The sequence below is a fragment of the Odontesthes bonariensis genome, chromosome 18, assembly GCF_027942865.1.
Source record: "Odontesthes bonariensis isolate fOdoBon6 chromosome 18, fOdoBon6.hap1, whole genome shotgun sequence".
NCBI lineage: Eukaryota > Metazoa > Chordata > Actinopteri > Atheriniformes > Atherinopsidae > Odontesthes > Odontesthes bonariensis.
In genome coordinates, this window is record NC_134523.1 from 7,710,152 (window position 1) to 7,731,976 (window position 21,825).

Genomic DNA, 21,825 nt, shown 5'->3' on the forward strand with positions numbered 1-21,825 from the left:
AGTTTTAAGGGACTTTTTCATTTTTATAATGAATAACATTTATACTTTTCGGCCATGTGTATTTTTTTTTTTTTTTTTTTTTTTATCACGCATTGCTGATGCAGCAAAAACAACCACAACGGACATGATGCACCGGACAATTTGTCGGAGTGGTTCCCATAAGTTAGATGGTTCAGCAGGTTATCTGGAATATATGTTTGGGGTGTAACTTTTATTTGTTATGTGTTTTGATGACTTAAAACAGGTTGGTGAACATTTACCATGTGTACCATCAGTCTGATGATATTTGAGGTTCTTAAACCACTCTACCTCCTGGACAGATTTTTTGTAAGCTTCCACAAAATATATGAAAACTTCTATTAATGTGAACAGATTGTCGCGGTGCTCACGACACATTAAGGGTTTATGAGGCAGCAACACAGTTGTCATAAATTGAAACAATGCTCACACAGAGGCTGCCAATTCAACATTGTTATTGATTTCCGACACAGTGGATATTTAGTGTTATTTCTGGCATTTGAAAACAAAGTAAACGCTGACTTGACATTGATTTCTTGAGTGAGAAGTAAACAAGTGAAAATGTAAAACCACTGAAATAGTTTCTCTATTTTCTGTTTATATTGGTGTGCTGAAATTCCTTCCTTGGTGCAATAGGTCACGGTTTACTAGTAGATTAATTTATTTTCAGCATCCTCATATTTTCTTTTTTTTTATTGGTAAGCACATAAAATGTCATAGCCATCTGCAGTAGTGGAGACCAAACTGCTCTTGTTCCTATCATGTTAATGTGTATTTGCTTCCATCTAGTGGACTCAGTGGCAAATGCCTAATTTGGTGTAATGTAGTATCTGTGCAATAGGTGTCACTGTAAGGTCATTTTTCACATCTCGGTGAGTTTTGTTTATTCCTCTCGCAAAGGCCCCCTTGGATTAAGTGTGTGAACTCCACTAGATGTCAGTAAATGAGTCGATTTACAGAGCAAAACCAGGTAAGCGATGGAATCGCACTCATTTCTTTCTGTCTAAAGTGAACACACAACATGCCGGTTCCGGCTTTGAACTGAATCCCAGTACTTTTTCCTCTGGGGAGCTTTTTGAAACAACTCATCTATGTAGTGAAGCACTCAAAAGGGAAGTCATTTGGGATATTTACATATCTATTCAAGCTGTAGCCTCAAGGTTCCAGAAATACAAAAGATCTCTGCAAAGAAAGACGCAGAAACAAATAAGAAATAAAGCTATTGATCGACCCTCAAAGGTGTTTTTATTTTTTTTCTCCTCTTTTTTTTTTACACTTTGTCGTACGCCCGTGTTCTGTACATATGTAAGTGGAGCTTCACCAGTTTTAGAAACTTGTTTATGAATAATTCACAGCTTCCACTCAGTGACAGAAACTGTTTGTTGATTAGACATGTAGGCCTTTCCTCCTGCCGTAACCCTAAAGCAAATGCTTGAGATGTCTTGACACGCTGTGTCTGTGTGTCTGAACTGTACATTTGTGTCTATTTGTGTCTTTTCCACAGTGTTCATGAGGTACTTAGAGTATTTTTCTTCTGTTTCCAGGGGCCAGCCTTGGGGGAAGGATTACACCTCCCTCTACTCTACCCTGAGCTCCTTCTCCACCCTCCTCGTCCGTCCATCCATCCCTCTCCCCTCTCAGCTCTCTCCTCCTGAGAGGACTTTTTTTTTTCTTCTGCACTGTGCCGGCCTGGAGTGGAGTGAAGGAGCGGAAAGAGGAGCAAGAAGAGAGGCTTTGCTGATCAGAGGAGAGACAGACAGGGGAGAGGGACCATGGCTGCTCTCTCTGCCTTGCTGAAGACCTGGGTTATACTGCAGACATTGTGCCTGGCTCTGGCCCAAGTGGTGAGTGGATAGGGGAGGTTGAGACCTGCTCTGCTCAGGCTTAACTCAATTTTTCAAGGGGTTCAGGGGATAAGGGCCTGCGAAACGGGCCAGTGGGCTCCGGATATATCTTCAAGAGATGTTATAGGTTGTGTGCGGTCGCGTGTGCTGGTTGACGTGATGAAAATATTGGAGCTTGGCAACACAGATCTTTGAGTTGTGACCATCTGGGTTTATTGGATGAATGTAAGCAGAGATGAGAGTTAGAGATAGGTTTTCGGCTGTGAAAAGAAAAAAGGAAAACTGGACTACCTTGTGTGGATTATCAGCCTTATCCAGCATGGAGCACCTACTGATGACATGGATTTGTCTTTACCTGTGTTACTTCTCTGGAACCGAGAGAACTTAGCAGGCATGAAAGATGGGAATCAGTTTGCACTGACACACAAATGCAAACTTTACCCCCTGTGTGGGAAAGCGTTAACTACCACCTACATGTCATCCTGTGGACTTTCAACAGTTTGACCTGCAATGGATTATTCTTTTTTTTTTAAATTTTGTGTGTTTTTAAACTCTTGAATAGTTTAAAGTGGAAATGTGGCTTTTAATCATGTGACCGACTGCCTGATGCACCGGGACAATTTTCAAGAAAAGGCAGTAAGATGGAGGTGGTGAGGTGGGGGAGGTGGAGGTAAACAGTGCCAGTCTCACAACCCCTCCCTCCCACATTCCTGCTCAATTCCGCTGCTTTTACTTCTAATTTCTGCCACTTTGATCCAGCACTTTCCTCATTTATTTAGTCACCAGAGTTATTTCCGTGCTCTGTCACAGTTTAAACTGTTGCAGTCTGGACATGATTCAGTAATATGATGGAGGGTTGGTGATCCGTAATAATATTTGTCATATATTTAGTAGCTGCAAAGTCATTGGTTTGGAAGTAATCCATATTGCAAACGTATGGCTTAGTTTATTTACATCATGCTGAGTGAATATGAACACAGTTTAATGTCACTTAAACTTCAGCTTGGTGTATTTGTTGAGCATACATCTAATGTTATTAAAGATTGTACATTTAAAAAAAAAAGAACATTTCAACACTCATTTATTTAGAATGGGGGGGGCCTATTTATGTTTCAATTTATAGCAATGAAATGTATTAATAAACCGTACAATGCTTCATTCTACACTGCTAAATAAATGTAATAATGTTTTATCTATTTATGATTGTCAAATTGTTATTTCTGCCTTATGATCTATATACTGTTCTTTTTGTCTGTGTTTCAGAGGGGTCCACCCGGACCTCAGGGCCAGCCAGGCCCACCAGGCCCCTCTGGCACTCCTGGGTCAGATGGCATTGATGTGAGTATCTACATAGGTTTGCCCCTTCAGATTTTCCCACAAAGGTCCTCATTGTGCAGAAGGAATACCAAAGCGAGCGATGCTCTGCAGTACTGGAGTCTTACCAGCAGAGAGGGCTGCAAATGAAAACACACGGGCACAAAAAGAGCTCTGTTCCCAGCAGAGAGAGGGGTCTTTGAGAGGGGACCCGAGTCTGTGTCACAGTAATGTGATACATGCGAGTTATTCTAAGGGTTAACAAACAGGCAGGTTGTGTGAAAGTGTTGGAGGTGGGGGCTGTTGAGCCGGTGGGGCAGGAAACAGCCTGGACGTGTGTAGATAACGGGGACGGCTGCTCTATCCAAACTCAAATGTGCCTCATTTTTAATATCCTTAGTATTTTTGTATATATTTTTTTACAGTAAAGAAAAAAAGAAAAAAAAAAAAACAAGCCAATGAGCTTTGCTATCAGTTGTTTGACCCTTGATTGTTATAAAACTTCTCCACATGATCCATCTTATTTTTATTTTTGAACAACAGGTTCATGAGGAACACATGTGATGGGTACAATAACACCACACACTAGGATTGTTGGTTTTAACACCACTGTTCTGTGTCTTTGCAGGGAGAAAAGGGACCTCCGGGGCCTCCTGGATCACTGGTACGTTTTTTTTCTTCTTAAATGAACATAATATTTCAGCACCTTTAACTTGGGGCCCTGCTGTACTTGAGGTACAGTCAAATTGTCAGAACAGGATCCCTCCCACTAAGCTACGTGGGTCTTCAGTCATGAAACTGCAGCTGTTTGCGCAGTCTTATCATGTTCTTTCACAGAGGCTCTATCGTATTTAGTATACTGCTATAATGAGGTGTATTATAAACGACCACGTCATTACCAAGGAGAGTAAGTGGAAAATGTAAAGAAAAAGCCTCAAAAGTGAAAAATGCTACGGGCTGCTCACACTCACTTCCTGTCCTCCTATTTTTCCACATGAGTATTTTTCCACAGTCTCATAATCTGTCTTATATACTTTGTTTCCTTTGTTAAGGATGCTTCCACGTTTTTTATGCTAAAAAAGACAATAAAGGAAACAAGGAAGTTTCTCTATTTAGCACTTAGAGAATTAGTCCAGCTCTTATGACTGCCACAAAGGTATTTCTGGGTCATTTCACTCGGTTAGGAACCTTCATAGGCCAAAACGGTGACGATTCAGCAGGACCCCTGCTTTTTCTTCATGACTCTGCTGTATGTGTTACTGTAGGGGCTAAAGGGAGAGCCAGGAGAGCCAGGTCCTAATGGATCACCGGGGGAGAACGGCATTGATGTGAGTTAGCCGGTGTGCCGTTTGTGTGTGAGAGATGATGCAAAAGCGAGAATGCGTGTCGGGGGACGATACGTGGCCAAAAGCGACTGTCATTGGAAAAGAGAAACAGAGCCCATCTTGGGTTAAATAAATCACTGCGGCAGGTTTAGTCCACTCGTCATTACTGAGAGGCCGTAAGAAAATGTCACGATCGGTGTGGTGATGAGTGGCTCCCTGTCTTGTTTTGTGTAACTTACGCCACATACGTGCTTCTGCATGTTTATCCTGTGTGTAAAAGACTTTGAATTTGACACAATATGCCCAATTTAATGTTCCCAAATAGCTTTTTCCAGAGTTTTTAAAGGCGTCACATGGCCCTCATAAGCCTTCTTAAGCATGGAGGTGTAATAACAGACATGTTGTCATGACACTGCAGCACCGACCTCTGATTTCCTGACTGCTTTATTGAGATCATGCTCATTTGACAATTAACACTTGTAAGTTCACAAGCTTGCTTGGGCATGTTGTAATCACACTATTAGGTGAATATGCTTCATTTTCTAGCCCGTTGTACCTTGTTAATCACATTAATCACATTGTTACTCGTCACAGGTAGCGCAGAGATGAACATAAAGGCACACAGAAGAATTAAAAAGGATTTCGAGCTTCATTTTTGGATTTACCTGGATTATGGTGCCACTCTATGCTTCAGTCTTTATTCACAGGAAATGCAGTAGCAATGCCAAATTATCACATGCTTAAAGAAAAACACACACACACACACACACACACACACATGCATTCCTCAGAGATTTAGCCAGTAATCCGCCCTGGAATCTCGGTCTCAGGTTTGTTTCCCAATTACTGACAGGAACAGCGTCAGCTTTGATCAGATGTGTGGTTAACCCTGTTGTAAGGTCATTGGAATCCACACTGGTAGCCTATGGTTTCTCTGGAACAGTTTTTCTGCATTTGCCTGTCTTGACCTTAATATCATACAAGCTTTTTGTCTGTCTGTCTGTCTGTCTGTCAGGGCTTGATCGGAGCAAAGGGCGACCGCGGTCCAATCGGGAACCCTGGCCCAAAGGCAAGTGTTTAAACCACCACCTCATTAGATTGTTAGAATAAAAGCACCATTTCACAGCTGTCGTGGGGAAAATCAGTTTGATCAGTTTTAATAAGATGAGATTTCCTTGATTTGCTAATTCCATTCAGCCGGAACCTTGTACTGATGCGAATGTGACAGATTCTGACATGTGACCACTGTGGCTATTTGTTTTCAATCTGCAGGGTCAATCAGGTCCCAGTGGAGAGCCCGGACCTCCTGTGAGTACATCTCTTTCACCTGGCACTGAACTAAAAGGAACACTTTAACACAAATCATGCAACAAATCCCCCTTTAGGGAACATTATTCTGCTGTTTGTCAAAGCCAAAAAAAACTTGTCTTTGGACAAGTTGATCCAACTTGGACAAGGGTCAACTTTGGAGGATGTTGGTTGTGGTGCTGCTGAACAGGATTGCTGTTATTTATTTTAAAAAATGAGCCCATTGAGAGCTAAATATTATGAATTTATTATGGAGTACCAGTGAACAGTTTAAATACACCTAGCCTTTCTTTTTGAAAGGATAGACGTGTCCAAGCTCTTCACTCACTCACTTCATAGTATTTTGCTGCTTTATGTGGTCCTGGTGGAGTTGGTTTCCTGCAACTATCACATCATGAGTTAGGTGGCTTAATCCAAAGGAATCAAGCCCCTTGTTACAAATCTGAGGAGTTGTAACACAAACGATGTGGCTGGAATTCAAACAGCTGTTTCAGGAAGAGATTTCTCATTGAACAGCTAACAAAATGCAAAACAAAAAATGTTCAAGTCCAGAGATTCTTTATGAGAAACCAAATGCTCACATGAGAGTAAGTGGGTTTCACTCTGCCAGCTCCCGAGTGTAAAGTCTGGCTCATATCTGAATCAAATCATGCATGAAAACAGACGGTAATTCCCCGGGGGAATTCACATTCTATGCGGGCTGATGAGGCATCACTTTACTCACTTTTGTCGATATTGCAGATGCGTCCAACTCCAAGTAACATTTTCATCAATACAAATCGAAAATGAGGCTATATGTCTATTCTCCCTTCAACTTGCATGGACCGTTTTGTCCTCGTCTTTAGCAAAATATGAGCTTGGAGTAAGTGTACAGTCAATTGGAAATGGGCTTTGTAACACCCCTTTTTCAGAATGTGTCTGGTGTCCCTCTCGTCTAAAAAGATTTTAGCTCAGCCAATGACAGCTGTTCATCTGGTATGTGTGCCAAGTGAAATACAGCATACAGTTTTACAGAGGCACATAACTCAGCGCCATGTGACACGTTTTGTTACTCTGATTTGTTGTTGGTCGTATTCTTGTTTTACTGGAAATAATGCCTTTCGGAGATCAAACATGAACTGAGAGAGACGCTCTAGAGTAATTTATTTTGCGTCTTTGTCTGGTGCTGCCGGGGAGGTTTCCTTTTTTGTCAGTGCTGAGATTTTCTTAGTTACTGTAGCAGACAGATAACTGTGGTGGAGGCGTGTACAATATCTCTGTCTTAAATGTAGTAGAATTGAACCATAAAGTCAAATAAAGGATATGCTCTTATAGCTGGAGTAATCATGCTCACTGCAAGTGTATTTTATTTAGATGTATGGCTCATTAAATCACAAAAGCAGATGAGGTTCTCATTATACTAATAAAATGAGTTATGACTGACTGAATTAGGCACTGTATGAAGCCTAGTTGGTTTACTAACAAGCATATTGTAATCCAGCTGGTGTCATATTGCAACCTCCCGGGTTTCCCTTTTTGTCATGCCTGAGTGCCTGACCAGCTGTAACCCCCTTTTGGTTCAGTTTAGCCAGATGTAGCATATGCTATCCTACAGCTGATTTGAGTATTGTTCAAATCCCTGATGAAGAAGCCACATATTACCATCAAAAACAGTCGGTGACCTCATGCACATGCATGATGTCTAACACACCTGACACCACTAGGTGGTGCTCAGCGTCCGTCTTTTTCGAATCCTCAAATCCAAATCCAAAGTCATTCGATGTCACGCTTGGATGCATCACTGTTAGTTAATCCGTTGTTTAGCATTGGCAGGCGCCCTGTTTTGGGGCTGTGCTGAACACTCAGCCGACTCGCGCTGCTCTGACAACAGATCCTGCCCTGTGGGTTGCCCTTCCTCCACCAAGCCCGACTTCCTTAATTACTTGGTTTCTAATTAATTCCAAGCAAAAGACACAGCAAACACAAACTGATTGTGTTGTGTCCGTGAGCACTGTTTAACCTGCATTCACACTGTACACATGCATTGCCAGAACACTGCTTTTGTTGTTCACTGGCTTTCACAAACATTAATTGATACTCTGGATAAATTTCCCTGCTTGTTGACAGTAACTCAACTCCCTGTCCTTTCTGTCCACACAGGGACTCGGCCTTCCAGGTCTGGCTGTAAGTAGCGTGTCTGGTTCTAACCAGTTATGCCTTTGAAGGGATTTGTTGTAGAATTAATGGGATAATTACATGATATGTTTTCCTTTGCACTCATCCTTTATGTCATGCTCTGTATAGGGTGCTCCGGGGCCAATTGGTCTCCCTGGTAATATCGGACCAAATGGACCAAAGGTAGGCCTTTAGTTACCTATAATGCCCCAATGACTTCTAAACATACCCTGTCAAAGCCTTTACATTGAAGCTCCTAATTCACAGTCCCCTCCACCCCCTTTGTCACCTTCATATAGGGTATTTTGGGATCTCCTGGACCTCCAGGACTTCCCGGACCTCCTGGCAAGCCAGTAAGTGCCCTTCCAGTATTCCTTTCCAGTTGAAAAGAAAAACTTTATTCTGATTTGTAATCTTATAAATATGATCTTGGAACTAAAATCATTTCAAAACATCTTGAGATAAAGAGAACGAGATGGCAGTGGATTTAAGCTTCACAATATCATGAATGCTTATGATAACACAAAAAAGTATCCTTTCTTTTTGTCTGCTTTAAATCATATAAGCAAATATGTGTTCATTTAGAATGTAGTTGTGTTAGCTCACTCTGGTGGACAAACTATGCAACTGCAGCCCCTCATCCCAGCATAGGGTTGAGTGTTGCTTGGATAAACATTACCTTATTAATTTCCCTATGGCAATAGACTATTTCAGAGAGGCCTGTGAGATCAGTAAACAAGCTAGCAGGAGCACACTGGGATTAATCAACCATTTAGTTCCCGTCTGTCTGACTGAAGCTGCCTTTTGTTGCTGAGTGAGTTGAAAAAGATCGGCAGTGACAAAGTGTTAATACCGTGCTGAATGTCTGTTTGATTCAGCAGAAGCAACAGTTAATGTCTGTGTGTTTCTTTGACGTATCAAAATACCCACCGCAGTCAGAGCTTGCTGCTTGTTTGGGTCCCAACAGACGGTAAGTGATGAGCCAACAAAAACAGTTCTGAGAGTTGTGCTTTTAAGGTGGATGTACTCCCCTGTGTGCATCTGTGAGTGACTCCTGGAAAGCAGAGGAGATTGGGGGAGGAGGAGGGGGTTTCAATGAGAATGATGCTCCAAGCCCAGGGGAGTATATTTGCTTCGCTTTAGTGCTGTCCGAGGACAAATACACCCCCATTAGATCAGTGTGCTGTCTCATCTGACTGAAGCAGGAATACATCAGTCCTTTGAGATACTTTGCTTCCTAACTTGATCTACAAACAGAGAGGTGGAAAGAATGAAGGGGGGGGTAACTCTTTGGTAGCTGTGGGCAGGTGTCTTCATTCATGTGTCTACCTGTCTCTGTAGGGTCCTCCGGGCAAGTTCCTTGGTGCGGAAGAAGGTAGTGCAGATATCCAGGTAAGACCCTTTGGCATCTAGTTTCTTTCAAATGTTGCTATATTTTCAGTCTTGTAATCCATATTTCCTCTCTGCCCCTCCACAACAGTGTCCCCTTAACTGCCCAGCAGGAATGAAAGGCCCTCAGGGACTTCAGGGAGTCAAGGTTGAGGAGTAGCTTTATTTTTATTTTTATTTTTATTTTTTTGTCTGTTAAATTGCTAAGATGCCATCTTGATGAAATGTTGCTCTGTAGGGACACAAAGGACGGGCTGGTGTTCTTGGAGACGCTGGCAGCATCGGAACAACGGTGAGCAGCAAAGAATATGCATGCACTCAAATGCCCATACATGTTTAAGTTGTACGGTGGTGCACACTCTGACTCAGCCACCATTGAGGACCGGAGGAGGCAGGGATTATCTCTAATGAAGCCCCCCCCCCGAAGCACATGACCGCACTAATCTGGCTGCGATTAGCTGGGCTGGGCCCTGCAGCCTGCATGCAGCAAGCCAGATGAAAGAGGTGGTGAGGAGCCAGGTACATGAAGAGGAGGATGGGAAAGTCAAGGTTCACGCAGCCCTCTCACCTCGCTGTATTAAGCAGAGCTAATGAGCACACGGTGGGCTCCAGCGGTGCAACTAGCCCAGCTCAAGGAGTTAGCCTCTGATCTTCCCACACAATGAGCCTTCCGGCTGTGCGAAGATGCTGAAAACACTCTCCTCCAAGGCCAACTGGTATTTTAGAGGACCTGCCTGTAGTCAAGGTTGCTCTTTATTTTCTTCTTCTAAAAGACAACCAGCAGGAGCTAGCGGCTCAAACTCCAGTCTGCCTATTGAAACGTATAACACGTATTATTTTCTACAGGCCATGTCATCACAGGGTGAAAAACTATCACATTTATCTCTAACTTTGTAAAAAGTAAATCAGACCTAAGCCTTGACTGAACAGGCCGGACAGTCTGATACTGGTAAGAATGATGCAGTCAGTCATTGTGGTTAATTGGCACTGTAAAAATCGGATTAAGGGCGAAATTACAATAAGACTGAGTTATACACCACATGTAGACACCTTAATCTGACAAAAAATTGGATCGGATCGAGTTACTCGCGATCGGATTAAGACCCAGAGATAACTCGGTTGAAAGTCAAATTAAACGTGCTTGTAGACGGTGAAGCACGTGGTGAATTGGACTTTGTGTTCTGCACATGCTCGAGATTTTTTCTCGGGGTCGTAAACCGGAACTCGGAAGAGACGATATTATTGTTATTGTTGCTGCTGTCTGAAAGAAACAAACACACGCGATGGAGAATGCGCCGTTGTGCATCACGTTTGTGCAATAAGCAGCTCATCACAGACGAAATGTAGAGGGACGTAGCTTCATGTTGCCCTTCATTCGCCATCTTTCTCAAATGCCTGAGTTTGATGTTGTTGTTGGTGGTGAAGCGGTCAACCGGTAGTGGCTCTATTAGCAATAGTTGAAACGGGTACAGCACCACCTATCGTATGACATACTTTGTGCCTATGATTCGATTCATTCACCACCATATATCCAAACATAATTACCCTTGCTCAAATAAGGAGCATAACCCAACTATAACTATAATCAAATTAATCTCATCATGTAGACCCACTGAGTGAGATCATTATTGATGCATAAAGGTGTGGTGTGATGTTTAAATTTGTCCTCAGAGTCAGCTACAGCTATAGACACTATGTGACGTTCCAATTGACAGTATATAAACAGATGGACATTGTCACTGTCTTCCAGAGGTAGGTGGACTAAAGAAACCTCTCGTGATGAGCATTTGATCATTTTTATGCCACTATGAAGGTCTACCCTCTTCTCTACATTATCCATACTTGGTTTGTTTACATTTAGTGGCGGTCAGAACAACCAGGTTTTTACGTCACGCGCTTAGCAGGAACGAACCTCAGGGTTCACGAGTCTCAGAGTGTGGAAATTTGGATAAGGCCTTTCAATTTTCAATGGGTAGCCGTGGCTGGCTCATTAGCTTGAGATGGACTCCTGTTAAGCTTGACTCAGCATGTGCACAGGAAACAGCCAAGGAATTTCAGCTAAGGCATCAAAAGCAACCATCAGGAAATAGTTTCAGTGTTATGGAAATATATGAAAAGCATTTTCTTTCCAGCTTATAGTTTTCTTCCACACAAGACAAAATAGAAATCCTACAGGTTCGGAAGCATGTTTTCAGTGTGCCATGATTGGCACAGAATTCAATTAACTATTTATTTATTTAATTTCTCACCAGGGCCCCAAGGGAGAAGTAGGCATCTCTGGGGAACAGGGCATCCCAGGACCCCCGGTATGCTAAGAACACTTAACCACTACTGGCGATTAAAAATGATTGTTTCACCTTATTCTACTCTTTGATTCACAGCTGTAGTGCTCTCTGTCTCACATTGTTGTGTCTTGCCTTTAAGGGTCCAATGGGTCTGAGGGGTTATCCAGGAATGATGGGTCCCAAAGGAGAGGCAGTGAGTAACGCTTTTTTTTTCATCACATTCTCATGAACTTTTTTGTCTTTTTACTATTTGGATAAAAGGCTATTCTCACCCTGAGATGAGCACCAAGGAGGCACAGCCAGACTTACCCTCACGATGCAACAACCATCCATTACCAGCAATGGGGACATATGGAAATGATGCTAACACAAATCTCTCTCCCTCTCTAATGAGTTGGGGTTGTCTGGGTCCACGGTGCCTCCATCTGTGCTTAATGATCCGGTGTAGTCATCCGTCTTACTGTTAACATTAGCCACGTTAGCCAAGTTAGCACCCCGGCTTAGTGCCAAAACAAGAGTTGCTGGCTCACTGTGCAGTGCCCATTAGGTGGAGTGAGTTAAGCGCTAATTATCCCTTTATCACAATAAATAGTAGGCCACTGCGACTTAGCTTGCTCTCTGATCTGCAGTGACTGATGGCACTTTGTTGTTTTCCCCGCAGGGCCCTCGCGGTTACAAGGGCATCAACGGACCTGTAGGAATTCCTGGGCCTCCTGTAGGAATACACACACAGCAATTCACACAGATGCACAGAAAAAATGGTGTATTAGTTCTAAGGATCTTCTTTTTTTTTCTGCAGGGTGAGGAGGGACCTCAAGGACCACCTGGAGAGGCAGGGGACAAGGGAGACAAAGTAGGTGGTAATTGTAGAGCCCTTAACTTTTAAAAGATGGCAAACTTTTCTTCAGAACTTGTGGCTACGCTGAGGCTGACGTGGTTATCTTCCGCAGGGCAGCCGAGGCATCCAGGGCCCACATGGCGCGGTTGGCAAAAAGGGAGAGAACGTGAGTGATAGCGCTCGTTTGTTTGTGCGCCGCCCAGAAGTTTAGAGAGTGTGCAGAGAACTCCTCTGACTCGTCTGCCTGCTTTCTCAGGGTCTGCCGGGTATTGACGGAAAAGACGGCACACCTGGCATCCCTGGAATCAAGGTCAGCTCGCGCCGGCTGCGATTATGATGAGCGACTTCAATCTGAGTTAAAGACGTCAATTTCTTCTTCCTCTTTATCTCGTTTATGCAGGGCGCCCCTGGGCAGGCTGGGATGCCTGGTCCTCCTGGTCCTCAGGGGACAGCGGTGAGTGGGGGAGGGTTTACTGTATGTATGCCACTCATGGCCACTTATTGTCTCTCAGACCACGTAGAAGAGGACAATCTATCCCCCTCCTCACTTCGGCAAAGCCCCAACACAAACAAGGCAAAGCAGGCCGAGGCAGCCTGTAACTTTTGGTGCGCTCTGTTTTCTGGGCAGTCATCCAGGTTAACAGCGACCCTTTGACCCACGCTGTTTTAGAATATAAACCACCTTGAAATCACAGTCTCCCTCCCACCGCAGGCCATTTATCACAATCAGACCAGTGGGTAACACACGAGTGTGTGTGTGTGTGTGTGTGCGCGCCAATCTGACTAAGGGGTAATGGAGCGTAAGATGCACACTTTGCTGTGTGATCACTGCGGTGACACGAGCACTGCTGCAGACTAACACTGGAGCTCGGCCCGCTTTATGTCCCACTGTGATGCCTCACACAAAAGAGCACGGGGCGGTGTGCAGCTCTGGCTGTCACTCATGCTGTTTTCATCCCTGGATAAATGTTTATTACTACCCATGTCCAGCATTCATCCTCTAATATCCACCTTCATTCCCAGCTGCACTTTGAGCTTTACTCGCGGTTTTTCTCCAGACTGAGCAGGATGCCAGAGATGCAGATGTAGTTTCAATTTGCACTGTTTACACCCTTGTAAATTCTGTTTGTAGGGATTACCTGGCACGCCTGGGGCAAAAGGGGGACCTGGAGCTAAGGTATGCCATCTAATAATTTATGTGAACATTTTTTATTATTATTTTTTTTTTTTTATGCATTTTAATGCACTGTGCTCTTCTCTCATCAGGGGGAACCTGGACCAAGGGGTCATGCTGGCATGCAGGGTGCTTCTGGACCTCTGGTCAGCATATACATGTACTTCTAACAGGTCACTCAAGCTTTTATTGTGCTTTTTGCTTTTAATTATAATTGTGCTCCTCAATTGCATTTTGTTAGGGTGAGCCTGGTATTCCCGGTGAGCCTGGTATGGAAGGAGTCCCTGGACCTAAGGTACAACCAGTAATATTACCGTAAGACACAAACAGCTGCTGCTTTCAACCTCACTGACTCACTTCAGGTTGCTCCCGCAGGGCGACAGAGGCCAACGGGGAGCAGTTGGGCCACAGGGAGTTGTCGGCAAGCCTGTAAGTCACATGAAGTCTTTTTTTTTTTAAATGCATTCTAAGCTGGAGTCGGGGTGTATTTGTAACAGCATTTCTATCAACCTCTAACAGGGAAACAAAGGAGAAAGAGGGCCCATTGGTGTTCCTGGCGCACAGGGTCTTACTGGGACTAAGGCAGACAAGGTGCGTGAGCGTGTGGGCAGGGAAATATACATACATCACTGTGTGTAAACTGTGTATTAAAGCATATGTAGTGAAGCGGGCCTGTCCATTGGGGGGCAGTGTTTACCTGTGGATAGAACCCAGATAAATCCACTGCAGATCTGTGAATGATATAGCAATATAAATGATAATCCAAACATCGTTTTAGAGATGAGACAACATTTTTCTTGCTTTGCTTTCTCTGTTCTCAATCAATATATGTTTTTTTTAGTTTTTTTTTTTTTTTAGGGGATTATGGAACCATGATGTGACCACAATTTCATGAACTTTTCCCATCTCTCCTTCCAGGGCTTCCAAGGCAAAGTTGGTTCAAAGGGGGACATAGTGAGTAGCACTTTTGCTCTTTTAAACTGACTTGTCAGAAACAGAAGGCCAAGAAGCTCTGTGCCCACAAATACTTCCGACGGGCATCCTTCTATGTCCTCCTTTTCATCTTCTCCCCTTGTTGCTTTTAGGGTGACCCTGGCGTTGAAGGATTGGCTGGCGAGAAAGGCGAAAAGGTGAAGATTATTAAAGCACAACCCGAAGCCGTTTCAAGCTTCTTGTTTTAAAGAGCTGCGGCAAAAGTCTCTGAAATGTAAAACTTTCAGACTTTAGATAAGAAGGCTTAAACAGCTCATTCTCAAGGCATCAAAGCAGAAAAATATATAGCAGAGGATGCTATACCGTATATCATTCTGAGAACCATAGCAAAGTTAAGAGGAGGAACAGGATGCCTGTTTTTGAATTTGCATACAAATCTCCGTAATAATCCAGATGGCAAGTAAGCTGTTTACATAGCAGCGAAGCAAGATGCACGTGGCTCTTTGAAGCCACATTTTTTGACACTAGTTTACAATATTCTCTCTTGAGTTATTGTTCAGTGAGAGTCCCTGAGGTATAAGATGATACATGGGAGTGATGATGTGAAAATGACTGTCTGTCTTTGCTGTGACAGGGTATGTCCGGTGAGCCAGGGCCCAAAGGACAGGTGAGAGTATTACCATGTGAAAATCTGATGACTCCTACTTATTTTGCCCTCTTTGACCTTATCTCCTCTGCACCTATGAAAGTTTCTCTGTCTTCTCCAAAAAAAAAAAAAATAAAAAATCCAAATTTCTTTGATGCTTCTCTCTTCGCAGCAAGGGATTAGGGGTGACTCTGGATACAATGGACCAACTGGAGATCCAGGTAAGCTCGGAGACCAGGGACCACCAGGAGTGCCCGGTCCACGGGGTCTTAATGGCGAGCGTGGAGTACCCGGCATGCCAGGCATTCAGGGATCACCAGTGAGTGTTTCCTTTTCATGACAACGTCGTGCTTCATCTCTATCTCTACAATGCCCCAACAAGTCTCCTCTTTCTCTTTTCAGGGGCGCGACACATCCGACCAGCATATTATCGAAGTGGTTCTTAAGATGTTGCAGGGTGAGTGCCTAGACCTGAATATTCACCTTTGATGTCTGCAGGGGAGATTAGATTAACTAATTTCCCAAAACTGCTTTCATCTCCTGTGAGTAATCAGTTGCAGTCATCAAAGGACGTTTAGTCAAAAAAATTATGCTGTCTTCTGCTACAGAGAGGCTAGCTACAGTGGCGGTGAGTGCCAAGAGGGCTGTCCTCGGCGGTGCTGGTGTGATGGGACCTCCCGGCCCCCCTGGACCTCCAGGGTCACCTGGTCCTCAGGGGCCACATGGTTTACCTGGTGCCCGTGGCATCGCTGGGATAATTGGAGCAGCAGGGCAGATTGGAAACACGGGGCTTAAAGGTAAATATAAAAACACCACGCCGATACATTTGTATATTACCAACAGGCTTTACTAATGTCTTCTGTCCTCCCTCAGGAAAGAGAGGGGGGAAGGGAGAGAGAGGAGACCCAGGTAAACCTCACCCAGGAGCACCAGGACCCCCAGGAATCCCAGGTGAGAACCGAAGCCTTCTAATGGATTTGTGCAAACTTATGCACAGACTTGGGTATTTAAACCTTCACAGCAAAATTCTAAAAGCCCTCCTCCTCTGCCAGTCTAACTTTAAATGAACCCAAATGGTGTGGAAAAACATGCTGGAAACATGACATTAGTGCTTATTTCAAGTATAGGTTTGGGGAACATGACAGCCAGGACGTGCTTTGAATTCCAACTCTGATAGCAGTTGGAGCTCTGTGGCTCCCCTCCAACCAACACAGCTTAGTATGTGTTGGGATTACTTGTTCTGTTTTATTTGTGGCACACATCTCTGAAATTAAATAAGGATTAAAACACGCTTATACGTGTAAATAAATGAAAAACAAACTGTTTTGGCTGCATCTACGTGGTGTGGGAAACAGTCCTCTGACAAAAATCTACTAATATCAGCTCATGAAAACATGGCATAGTCCTGAACTTTACATAAACTTGCAACAGCATAGGGCCAGAAACATGGCAATAATGCAGTTGGCAAGTTGAAGTAGAGAAGATGAAGGAGTTGTATGCTGCTTTTGAAATGCAAGACACTGACAAGCTTGTGAGTAAAATATCAACTGATTTCCAAACCGCTTAATATAAACCGCTTCTATAACCGCTTAATCCAATTTATGGTCGCGGGGGTGCTGGAGCCCATCCAAGCGCTGTCATTGGGCGAGAGACGGGGCGAGAGACGGGGCGAGAGACGGGGCTTCACCCTGGACGGGGCTACACCCTGGACGGGTCGCCAGTCCATCACAGGGCCACATAGAGACAAACGAGACACACGACCATGCACACTCACTCTCACTCCATTTTAGAGTCACCAATTAACTTTAAATGTACCCAGAGAGAACTCATGACTCATCAACACAGGGAGAACATGCAAACTCCTCACAGAAAGGCCCCAGCCGGGACTCAAACCAGGAACCCTCTGGCTGTGAGGGTACCGTGCAGCCCCAAATCGGAGGACATCATAATCAAAAACAAACAAAAAAAAGACTTGGAGCCACTTGCAGCAGAGGTGTGGGCCCCCTTCATAGTCAGTATTTAGTAACACCTCTCCCTTTTGGAACATATCACAGCTTGTTTTAGCAGTTACGAGTCTCAGAGACCAGTTCTCGCTTCGGGGATTGTCGCCCACACTTTTTTATTTCTATAAAGGCTTTTGATTAGGTTTAGCTGATGTTTAGGTTGGGGGCCATGTAAGAACCGTGGCATTCCATCAGAATTAACTGGTATTTAATCAAATCCATTTGTGTGAGAAAAACATTCCCCATTCTACAAGCTGCAACATAAGCTAAAAGGATGATTAAACATCCCCTGCCATTACCAGCTGCAGATTTCCAATTTTGAAAAAATTAGATTTTCACATCATCGTCTTCTGCAATTGCTTCCAAAAGGCTTATCCTGACGTTGAATGTGTTGACAAGAACACAGTAAAAGTGTTCATCTGACCTGTGAGCCAGGTCTCCTGCAGTCAAACAGTAGTTTTGAATTTCTTTATAAACAATCCAACAGGCAGTTCTCAGAGACAATTTATCTTTATCTTCTAGACCTCAACTTGACCTCCTTCGCTACTGCGAACTACCATTTTTTAATCAGAATATTAACTGCAGGAACAGCTACCTGAAGAATCTCTGCTTTCTTCTTGTAGCCCTCTCTGGCTTTGTGGGAATCAATTATTATTCAAGAATGCTGGCTGCTGATTGTTGAGACAAGGTCAGGAGAGGTTGTACTTCTCATGCAGCTTTGATGCATCACCTGGGCTTGAACGAGCCTTTACCCTAACAAGTTAATTAAAGTGGGAGACTTCGGTCAAAGTTATCTGAAATCTGCCCAAACTTTTCCTCTTTTTCTTTTTGTTCTGTTACCTTAATCTTGCTTAAAAGTGTTGAGAAGGGTGGTTTCTACGGTGGCCGACACGTGCAAACGCGCTGCAAATGGCGAAACAAATCCAACAGTAAAACGCTGAAAGAAAAAAATGCGGCAATCACAAAAACGACCCCAAAACACATGCAAGAGAGAAACGCTGCAAACCCCAAAACACATGCAAGAGAGAAACGCTGCAAACATCAAAACACATGCAAGAGAGAAACGCTGCAAACATCAAAACACATGCAAGAGAGAAACGCTGCAAACATCAAAACACATGCAAGAGAGAAACGCTGCAAACTTCAAAACACATGCAAGAGAGAAACGCTGCAAACTTCAAAACACATGCAAGAGAGAAACGCTGCAAACATCAAAACACATGCAAGAGAGAAACGCTGCAAACATCAAAACACATGCAAGAGAGAAACGCTGCAAACATCAAAACACATGCAAGAGAGAAACACTGCAAACATCAAAACACATGCAAGAGAGAAACGCTGCAAACTTCAAAACATAACGGAAGTTCGCCAGGCCACTAGGGGGTCTCGACCCACCATATTAATGAAAGAGAAGAAAGTCAAAAGGTACGTTGTCATTTATGTCTTTTTTAAACACTTGGCCGTAATCTTTTACCTTATTATAGCGACATAACTCCGCTGCTCTTCTATAATAAAGTAAAATGTTACGGCCAAGTGTTTAAAAAAGACATAAATGACAACGTACCTTTTGACTTTCTTCTCTTTCATTAATATGGTAGATCTCCCATAGTCGATCCCCTATCCCACTGGTCGAGACCCCCTAGTGGCCTGGCGAACTTCCGTTGTGTTTTGAAGTTTGCAGCGCGTTTCTCACTTGCATGTGTTTGAAGTTTGCAGCGTTTTTCTCTTGCATGTGTTTGAAGTTTGCAGCGTTTTTCTCTTGCATGTGTTTTGAAGTTTGCAGCGTTTCTCTCTTGCATGTGTTTTGAAGTTTGCAGCGTTTCTCTCTTGCATGTGTTTTGAAGTTTGCAGCGTTTCTCTCTTGCATGTGTTTGAAGTTTGCAGCGTTTCTCTCTTGCATGTGTTTGAAGTTTGCAGCGTTTCTCTCTTGCATGTGTTTTGGGGTTTGCAGCGCGTGTACTCCGGTCGTTTTTGTGATTGCCGCATTTTTCTCTTGCAGCGTTTTACTGTTGGATTTGTTATGCCGTTTGCAGCGCGTTTGCACGTGTCGGCCACCGTAGGTTTCATCTACAGCTTCACTCCTTTTGGAGCTTTGTTCTCATTCTGTTGCTTGAAAAAGTTCCATTTCTTTTTGCAATCCTTCCAGTGAAACATTTAAGTCACTTGCCTCATATACACTGTAATTTATTCACAAAGCCTGTTTCAGTTGCAGTTGGTCACAGTTTCCTTTTATGCGACAACGTTTCCACATCAGTACAGAATAGAAACGAGCATTGTGCTGCTTTCATTCAGCTTTCTTTTATGGGCTAACTGGAAATGTCCATAAAGAAAGTTTTGTATGGAGGCACAGGTAAAAGAAAAAGAAGGGGACAATAACCAGCTGAAGGACTTGGCATTACATCTCTCGACACAGGAGAAGCTGCTGAAAGGAATTTTAAAGGCATCATTAACTCCGGTCATTTAACAGATGCTCTTGAATGAGAATGTAATAGGATTGCAACGGTACAAGCTAATTCAAACAGTGGAAAACACAAACTCTGCTGCGCACATACACACTATTTGAATACATACATTACATTTGTGTAATTGAAGGCTGGAATGGGGTTCCCACCATTAGCGTTCATTACAGAGCTGTTAATCACCTTGATCTCCGGAGATCAGTGAGAATCCCCACTTGATGCTGAGCCCTCTCCCTCTACAGGTCCTCCTGGTGTTGATGGTTTCGCTCGGGATGGCAGGCATGGCGAAAGAGGACCTCAGGGAGCAGCCGGAGAAGCCGGCCGTCCCGGTAAGGCGGGCCACCCGGGTCTTCCGGGATTCTGTGAGGCGGCTATGTGCCTGGCTGCGTCGGCGTACACCTCGCCGAGACTACAGGAGGCGGGAAGGATCAAAGGACCCAATGTTTAGGGGACCTGACTCTCCATCAGCAGCTCGCAACACCCAGGAGAGAGAAGGAAGGAGAGAGACCACTCTTCTCAATCGGATAACATCCAGAACCAGAGGTGGGGGACAATGATAGCACGCTGACTGGATGTATAGCCCCCCCCCCCCCACACACACACACTCCTCTCTACCTACTAGACCTGACAACCTGAAGTTTTGACTGGTGGGACAGCATGATCTTAATCCCCCACATCACCATGACAACAGCAGCTCACAGCCACCCACATCTTTCTGAATTCTCCAGTGTTTTTTGGATGATGTCAGTGTCAGCCCCATCCAAATATCCTACTCCTGTTCCAGCAGTGAGAGAGGAGCAGATTCTTTCCTGTCTTCCACCAACACTTTATGAGCTGAAAACCAAACATGACGGTGCTTCTTCTACACACCATGGTCACTTTAATTGCTTTTATATATGCAATATTTTGTTTTGGAGTATAAATGCCCTGTCTCTCTTGCAAAGTCACACCTGAAGCCTTAAAAATGTACAAAAAGGACCAATAAATGTTTGCAGCCTAAATTGTTAACTCAGTATTGTATAGTAATATGTAGTCTTTTCATTTGTAAGCTTGAGTGGAAAACCTCAATTTAACTCATGTACATTGCTCCCCCCACCCCAGCCCATCCCCAGCTTTCTACCTAAGTCTCATTTTAGAAACTAACAACTAGCTTTATCTCTTCCCCTTGTTGCCTGGCAACAGCATATCCCGATGGGCACTCCCATCTCCCACAATGCAGTGCTGTAAATCTTTGTAAATGTGTGTTGATTATTATGTAGAGAAGAAAAGGAGTGGGTTATGATATACACCAACAAAAAATCCTGTGTTAATGAAATCAGTGAATAATGTGCAGCTCCCACCGAAATTACTTTTTGTCAAAAACGAATCGGTTAACAGTCCAAATGGGCTCTCTATGCCACTGTCAACATTCCACAGGATGACTGATTTATTTTCATCAAAAGAAGCTATTTATTGTTCTTTATATAACCTGTAAAAAAAATAAAAATAAAAGGGGGTTTGTTACTGGATGTTCAGCTCATCCCAAATTAATAAAATGAAAACCTTTTGTAAAATCCAACGCTCTTCTGTTTCATGTTGGGGATAGAAATAAATCTCTTCGGGATCCCTTTATTTTCTTTTTAAGATTTTCTTCTGTTAACACTATTTAATAGTATCGCTAAATGCAGTAAATAAACGTCCTTGCTTCCAAAGCTGCACATGCTCAGCTTTTGTCAACATTCTTGCACTGTCAAGGCCAAAAGCTGCTGCTGTTCAACAACGCTGAGCAAAACCATACAGAGTAACCTATCAGATGTGTGTGTGCATGTTTCCTTCAAAAAGATATCACTACACAGTACACGTAATTCTGCTTTCATAAAGTAGGATTTTTTTCTCTATTTAATTAAACAGTGATAGTGAATAAAAATCTAACATTAATGTAAATGCAGCAAAATCCCTGAGTGATCTGGACACATTTAAACCAGTCTCGTGGCTCTGTTGAGTATAGGCACTGACCATAGCAGCGAGTTAGTGGCATCGGGAGAAGAGTCTCAGTTTGAAGTCACTTAATCTATATGGTAAAGTTAAACAACTATAAATAAACTAAATATGCAAAATAACTATCAAAAGGCACGCACAACAAATTACCACAAAAA

At 43.4% G+C, this 21,825-nt stretch overlaps 1 protein-coding gene across 1 annotated transcript; it reads left to right on the forward strand.

The window, feature by feature from the left end:
• Nucleotides 1-1,709: 1,709 nt before the first annotated feature.
• On the forward strand, nucleotides 1,710-20,691 carry col9a2 (procollagen, type IX, alpha 2). Its single transcript, XM_075449373.1, has 32 exons — nucleotides 1,710-1,862; nucleotides 3,126-3,200; nucleotides 3,805-3,840; nucleotides 4,442-4,504; nucleotides 5,517-5,570; nucleotides 5,774-5,809; nucleotides 7,949-7,972; nucleotides 8,093-8,146; nucleotides 8,263-8,316; nucleotides 9,305-9,355; nucleotides 9,444-9,500; nucleotides 9,591-9,644; nucleotides 11,605-11,658; nucleotides 11,777-11,830; nucleotides 12,299-12,352; nucleotides 12,437-12,490; nucleotides 12,588-12,641; nucleotides 12,732-12,785; nucleotides 12,876-12,929; nucleotides 13,608-13,652; nucleotides 13,742-13,795; nucleotides 13,891-13,944; nucleotides 14,025-14,078; nucleotides 14,169-14,240; nucleotides 14,568-14,603; nucleotides 14,735-14,779; nucleotides 15,217-15,249; nucleotides 15,401-15,547; nucleotides 15,631-15,685; nucleotides 15,837-16,025; nucleotides 16,102-16,179; nucleotides 19,933-20,691. The coding sequence occupies exons 1-32, from the start codon at nucleotides 1,791-1,793 to the stop codon at nucleotides 20,136-20,138; spliced, it is 2,076 nt and encodes a 691-aa protein (XP_075305488.1). The 5' UTR covers nucleotides 1,710-1,790; the 3' UTR covers nucleotides 20,139-20,691.
• Nucleotides 20,692-21,825: the final 1,134 nt, after the last annotated feature.

Excerpts from the sequence above, each read along its gene's own strand:
- col9a2 (XM_075449373.1), top strand. The coding sequence starts at position 1,791 with ATGGCTGCTCTCTCTGCCTTGCTGAAGACCTGGGTTATACTGCAGACA. Across the intron at positions 11,659-11,776 it reads AGGGCATCCCAGGACCCCCG|GGTCCAATGGGTCTGAGGGG; the intron begins GTATGCTAAGAA and ends CTTGCCTTTAAG. Across the intron at positions 14,079-14,168 it reads AGGGAGTTGTCGGCAAGCCT|GGAAACAAAGGAGAAAGAGG; the intron begins GTAAGTCACATG and ends AACCTCTAACAG.